The 7,444-nt window shown below is 33.7% G+C and overlaps 1 protein-coding gene across 1 annotated transcript; it reads right to left on the bottom strand.

Annotated features, from left to right (window-relative positions):
* Positions 1-1,894: 1,894 nt before the first annotated feature.
* Positions 1,895-6,994, bottom strand: LOC107830889 (inositol diphosphatase DSP4). The gene is made up of 6 exons (XM_016658564.2): positions 6,565-6,994; positions 6,380-6,473; positions 2,958-3,015; positions 2,812-2,855; positions 2,541-2,722; positions 1,895-2,233 (listed from the first exon to the last, which is right to left on the bottom strand). Exons 1-6 carry the CDS (start codon positions 6,870-6,872, stop codon positions 2,170-2,172), a joined length of 750 nt encoding a protein of 249 aa, XP_016514050.1. The 5' UTR covers positions 6,873-6,994; the 3' UTR covers positions 1,895-2,169.
* Positions 6,995-7,444: the final 450 nt, after the last annotated feature.

The raw sequence follows: 7,444 nt of genomic DNA, 5'->3' as shown, positions 1-7,444 counted from the left end.
TTCAGTATATTATGCTGGAATATTTTTCGGATTTTGAACATTATTTCGTTCACAATTATCTTTATATAAAAAGTGGCTAAATTTCTATTACTTTTGAAACTATGGCTATTTTTCAATGACCACTTGTAAATCTGGCTATTTTTGAATTACTCCCGAATTACACCCATTATTATTTGGCTCAACAACTCATCAGAAAATAGCTCATGTTTAATAGCTCACGTTTGAAGCCCTTACCAGTGTAGCGCAGGTTGTACATAACCTAAAAATTACTTTTCACTAGTTAGCACACCCTTTTTTTCCTTGGCTCTTCTTCTTTTTCCCGTGTAACGATTTTGCACCCAAAAATTTTCTACCATTGTTATTCTCCTTCAATTTTTCTTCCAGATTCAAAGCTCGTAACTACTATTTGGATGAAGAAGAAAAACAATATATAAAAGAATTAATTTCTTGGAGTCATATAAAGATCATTTGCTCCATTGGAATGGGAAGAACTGTTCATTATCATGCACTAAAGAGGTTCACTTAGTAGTTATTGGATCATCAAACTAGAAAATAGGTCCCAGCATTGTCTCGTTTTTATCATCATTCCACATGTAATTTTAATCCCAATAGTTGATTAAAAATTTGAAATATAAAAGTCACCATTAAAGGTGGTTCAAAGCTTCAACTTCAGAAATTGAGTTCTTCGATTAGTTAGTTGTTTAGAATGGGTGTTATCCTACTTAATTTGAATAATGAAGAGGAGTTCAAAACATAAATTTGAAGTGATTTGGAGTAAATTTAAACTAGGTTTGAATTAAATTTCAGAGGATACCCAAGGAAGAAGAAGAACAAGCTCCACTAATAGGATTCATTTGTATAATAGTGTATAATATTATATAAATAGTGTATAATAGTGTATAGACACCTCTTATACAATATTGTATGCAAGGTTGATACATTATTTACGAGTATTTGGTGAATTTCTCGCATTTTCTTCTTCTCCTTCTCCTTCTCCTTCTTCTTATACACCCATATGCATAGTGTACCATGAATATTTCACTACTATGATTATACATATTTATACAACTATATACATAATGTACCTTTTTGTATAAAAGTGTATAAGCATTTCTGATGAACTTCTTGTACGATTTTCACTTGCAATTCTTGTTCAAAACAAGTCCAAATTTCCATCAAATGACTTCAAACTTTGTATACAACCTACTTGGACTATTTCTAATAAGTTCAAATAATACCCACACCAAATTTCTCACAAAATTATATTCGAAATTTAACAAAATTACCATTGAAGAAGATGAGATTTTAGGTTTCTCGCGTCCATTTTTGCATGTTTGTAGCTGGGGTATGTATGTTTAAACTTGAGAAAAAATGAGTGAAAACTCACAAATATTTTATGCCCGAAGAGGTAGAGAATCAAAAAAGCGAAAAACTTTTTCCGAATCAAAAAGCAAAAAACTTTTTCGAATCTAAGCTTACTGATATTTGGCTTTGCAAATTTGTAATTGGCTACAATACCATAGTCAACTTATGGAGTGATTAATAGTGTAATTCTTTCTAATGAATAATGGCACAGTGCAGTTTCACCAAATCTTATCTCATTTTACCTATTAGAATTACAATAACAACAAACACATTATTACAACGCAAATCCAGTATAAACCTATTAGAATTAAAGATGATAAATATTACATTTTTTTCTCAATCACTAATTCAAAATCTAAAATCGTTGATATTATGAAATTCCCACAATCTATACAAGTCTCCGACCTCCAAAGAGCAGCTTATATAATAAGGATCAAGTTAAAATTTCATCAAAATAAAACCCAGAGGTATCTCTTTACAGCTTACGATGACTGCATTTCATCATAACACTTTAGTTTGTCTGAAATTTGTACCAAAGGTAGGAAATGGCAAAATTTATATCGTGCTAAGAATTAAATTGGTCATGACATTCAAGTCAAATACAGGATGTGTTACATGCTGTAAAAACTACTAGACTCCTTTATTCTAAACCAACAGCATCAATGAGCAGTTGTTGCTTGTGGCCCCCGTCCTAGTTACAACTAATTAAAGCTTCTACATACTACGACATAATAAGTTACACACAAATACAGATACTTGTATGAGAATCAGAAACCATGTAGCATCACGGGCACAATTTGCTTTCTAGCTGCCTTGGTTTAACCATAGTTGGCAGGAAGAACCCGGACGGAGAGAACGAGCTCTACCCCTGGTATTTATAACAAATTATGTACACTTAGAGCATTAGACTAAATGCTTCTTACCAGGTGAATGGTATTTGAACAAATCTAAACTGATTTATGCTAAACACATTACGGAAAATTCGAGGAAGCTAAGAGCTCCCCAAGGAGGAGATGCTCATAAATCTTCTTTATTGACCTTGTAATGGAAAAAGAATGACCATTTCCTTTATAAATCAAAATTACTTCAAGAAGTCATCACCTCTTCCAATTTATTGAAAGCCAACACAACAAATAAGAGAAGCAGATTCCCTATTTGCGTGTACTGGTTGTTACCTCTTTGAACACGAAAATGACAATGACTGTTGTTTGAAGCTGGATGCATCAAAAAGCTCCATAAACCTCTGATCTGACACTCTTGCTTTGGCCGCAGCAAAACGCTGGTACTCGTCGAACACAGAAGTTAGGCACCACTTCTGCAATTTTCTCAGGCATCCAACAAGGCAGCCAGTTCGATGCTGGAAAGTGGACAGAAAACAAAAGCATAATTTAGATAAGGCACTCTTACTTTGGAATTCGAGGCAACCAAAAAATAAAAATTACGCACCTTCCCACGTTTGCAATGGATCAACACTGGGTGATTTCTAACATCTGTAAGCAGCAGGTTAAAGACTTTAGCAAGGCAAGATTAGCAGTATTAAACTCACTTTGACTAAAAGTTTGTAAGTGGATATTATTGTTTGAAAGAGATACCAATTAGAACCTCCAATGCTTCACGAATCTTCTCTTCTGGAATATTTACAAAAGGTTCCTGAAAGCATAATTTAACATCAATTGACAATATCATTTCAAAACAAAAATAAATATAATAATGGTAATAATCAATTGACAATAATTATTTTTTCTTAAAGAACAAAACAAAATACTCGTCTTGAGGATTAAAGAATCTGATCAATTCTTTAGCATCCCAAAGTTCAATGACACCTTAAAGAAAAGCTTCTACACTATCTCACATATGCAATGAACCAGGGGAAAGGACCCTAAAAAGGAAGAAGAAGATGACCGGAAGCCCTTAATCGATATTTCCAGAATGAGTTTAGTGAGTGTTCCCGAGTTATTATCTTTTCTTTTCTGCTATATTTTCCCTTTTCTCACCGGCAAGCTAAAAAATTACCCATTATTTTGTTTAATCTCAGGTGGACTCATGGACAATGTCGACATCCTGAGCCGAAACTTTCTGCATTAAGGTAGAGCTAGTTATTCTTCGCACGATTACCCAGTTACGCAAATATGAAGCCAGGAATAATGTGCCGCTCATGCCTGTCTCTAGGAACTCTTGTTGCTATGGATGAGGTAATAAAACAAGCTAAAAGGAATAGAATAAGGTTCTTATTTAAGGTGTAATTTGTTTACCGCATATGCGGGAATCTAGGGAGTAATCTGTCACGCTGGGACCAGAGCAGACTGAAGCCAACAACCTACCACACATAGGAACTGCCCGGTTAATGATGTAATCATAAAGAGATCAAAAAGAGGAGATAGGAAAAATTCTGCTAACTTCAGCAGTTAGATTGGAACTTGGAAGATAGAAAGAACAGTGTTGATCAGGAAAAAATATCATTTGATCTTTGCTTGAAGATCCAAAAAGAGAGAGAGAAAATGAAACTTTATTAATCAGTTAAATGAATGGAAGAAATATCTTCAGCTAACTTTTAACTTTTGAGCGACTGCCAACGTGACTTGTGTTTCTGCACCTAACTTTTGCATTTCCGCACACTAATTTCTTTTCACAGGGAGGAGTACGACCATCCTATTTAATTATATTTCTGATAAACTAGCTAAAAGGAAGTTGGATCCAATGAAACCCCGATTCACAGCTCACAACCAGTTCTAAATTATTATTACTTCTAAATAACAAAATTCATGTGTTCTATGCTCAAGCTACATGCGAGGAATTGGATGTCCAAAAAACAGGATAAGGACAATGATTTGATATCCTTCCAAGCAACGACCTTACAACTTAAACATAATTCAAGTTTATAAGACTCGTTCTCAAAAAAGGGAGATACTTACTGGTATTACAGATGGTTACTATCACATACATAACCAACAGAATCCCAAATTTAGAGAAAAATAGAAAGCCTTTTGGATATGGGAAAAAAACTTAATTTAAGGTCTTACAAGGCAGAACTGAGATTATAATAATTCGAGATTTCCAGTTTATGCAAATCTTATGTTTTCTATACAGATTCAAGTGCTACAAAAGGCATAAGCATTGAGGTGCATGAGTAGGACTTAAAATCTTGAAGGTTAATTCGGATAAAGAAACCTGATCTTCAAGACAGTTTCTTTGGAATACTCCTAGTGCACAGCTAAGAGGTAGCTGTGGTGGCCAACTAGGTATTGATTTAAACAAAGAGATGACTGAAAAGATAGTCTTTTAGCTAGCATTTGGCCATAGATTACCAAATATTTGTTTTAAAAAACTGATTTTGGTGAAGTTTGATTTGAAAATGAAAATCTGTTTGGACATAATTTTTCAAAACATATTTCACTTTTTTAAAAAAAAAAATGAAATGTGACTTATACCCATAAGTTCTAATAACTATCAAAAATACCCAACAATACCAAACAAACAAACTTGCTAATCCTGCATATGCAGAACCTTCATCGATGTCATTCATTATCATTATCACAAACCATAATCCTGAACATAGATAAGTTTGGCACAAAATTATCATTTTAATAATGAACTACATAATACACTATCCTAAAACCATAACCTGGTATTTTAATATCAACTACTAATAAAACAATTACTAGCCACTATCAAAATGCAATAATATTATAAGATCCATCAGTCAAGAAGAAAATGATAGTAATTAGGTGGTGGATTAGTTGGGTCATAATAGATGGTGAGCTTTTTTATAAAATACAAAAGTTTGGATTAATTTTTAAAATTGTTAAAACGTCATAGTAATATTTTTGGCCAAAGACAGATCTAGAGCTAGTTTTGGGATTTGAAAATTTTGTTTTCAAAATCTGCCAAAACATGGATAAAATCTATAAACAAACATGTTTTGCCAAAAAATGTTTGGAAAAAAACTTGGCAAAATCTATAGCCAAACGGGGGCTTAGTTTTAGACGGTATTCTATCAACCAAAACAACAATTGAGAAAAATAAAAACACAAATCAAAAAGAAGAATAAACATAGCCAGATCCGGACATATACTGATTCTTTTCTCTAAAGCAATACTTGTGGTTATCCACAGATTATTATTTGTATATATCAATGGAAAGCAATAAATTTCTAAACCCTCTGTGGACCATGGCCTTTAAGATCAGCAATGGCCAAATTCTAGACCTATCATCTTGTGGCATTCTCTAAAATGCATTAATTACTTAAGCAACTTTTCAGTTTTCCCTCCTCACTAGTACAATCCAAACCCTGATCACGAATTAATTTTCCTTGTGGAAATCAAAAATTGACATGGTCGGTTAATTCCATCCTTTCACATGACTTAAGCAAAAGATCATATGATGCAGACAGAATGCAAAAATAATTTTAACTAAAACTTGAACAATCATGTATATGATGTACGATCAATTACAGATACAAAAAAACGAGCATCTCTTATTAGCTATGAGTTCAACCGAATCCAGTATTTTCAACATGGAATATAGATGTACATGCGAGATACACTAATTATAGTTTAACAAGTATTATATTATGAACTCATAAATTTCAAAAATACAACAAGTTCAGTGCTAAATATATAATCTTGAATCTTGCCCTGAGGTGAGGTGAATATTTTTTTGTTGTACATGGAAATGGATACGAAGAACTGTCCTTGGGTTTCTTTTCAATTAACTGTACTCCTATAAACGCCAAAAGTAACTGATTTTTCCGAAATCTTCTAATATAAGGCCCACTACGCGTGCCTTCAATTATTTTGGTGTCTCTCTTTCTCTTTCTTCTAACCTTGATCATCTCATTTCTAACTACAAGAATTGACATTTCTCCTCTTCTGGAAAACTAATTCACTCATTTACGAATATTAAACTTCAGATATCAGCGGAATCAATTCAAATGTGAGTATTTTACTTAAGATTTTAAGCGAAAGAAGCAACATTAATTATTAGCAAAAACATGAGATAAAATGAGAAAGCGTACTTTGCAGTTTTTAATACCGAACTGAAACAAGCGAATATCATTTTCCTTTAGAAACTCCATGTTTGCTTCTGGATATGGCTCTGGACACAAGTATCTGTCAACACAAAACCCTAATTCATCAACTCTAAGCTTAAGTTAAGCTAAATTATAGCAAAAAACCTAGAGCAGTAGAATAATATGCTTACATGATGGAACGAAGACCAAGAGTTTGAAGAAACGAGAAGTTAGCTAAGTCAGGGAAGCCTGAACGGAAAATGCCATTATCGACCATGGCGAAGTTGAGAGGAGGAATAAAGAGATCTTCACCGTTGTCATCGAAATTATAGTTAAAGTCATAGTCATAGGGGTAATCGTCGGCGGTTGGGACCGGAGACGGCGAAAGCTTGATGGCTTGAAGCGGCTGGGAACGGAGATACTGCCGCTGCTCGACGACGGCGACTTCGATGGTTCTACACGTGTCAACTGTGGCAGCAACGTTTGCGTGTTCTTTCATAGCTTTGAGTGTGTGTATGTGTGTGAGAGAGAGAGAGAGTGAGAGAGTTGAAAAAGGAGAGAGAGGTTTTGAATGGAATCGGAGATTCTAACTTTCTCGTTTTGAAACTTGGAATTTATAGGCGCAAAAATTATGACTTTATAGAGAATTCAAGGAACAGTTCTCAGGCCTGGGTCGGGGGTACTTTCGGTATATAGGTGGTAGGGTTGCTAAAATGCGCCATTCCACGGTGGCTGTCCAATGTCGGCACCCAATACTCGTCGATGTATTTTTTTTTTTTTCGGATTTATAGTTTGTTTGGTCAAACTTCTAATATCAATTATTTTAAAAAATTAGTGTTAAAAGCAGTTTAGTGAGAAGCAAACTTTTAAATTATAGTTAATCAAATTTAAAGTATCTTTAAGCAACCAAACTTTTAAAAAGTACTTTTCATAAAATACTTTTGAAAAATATTATTTCTTTAGCTTCTCAAAAATAATTTCTCTTTGTACTCAAAAAGACTTTTTTCCTTCTAAAAGCTTGGCAAATCGCTTTCTTCTTTTTTTATAGAAAAAAAGCACTTTTAACACCTC

This window comes from Nicotiana tabacum, chromosome 10 (genome assembly GCF_000715075.1).
Source record: "Nicotiana tabacum cultivar K326 chromosome 10, ASM71507v2, whole genome shotgun sequence".
NCBI classification, from domain to species: domain Eukaryota; kingdom Viridiplantae; phylum Streptophyta; class Magnoliopsida; order Solanales; family Solanaceae; genus Nicotiana; species Nicotiana tabacum.
This window is presented reverse-complemented; position numbering and strand designations above follow the sequence as displayed.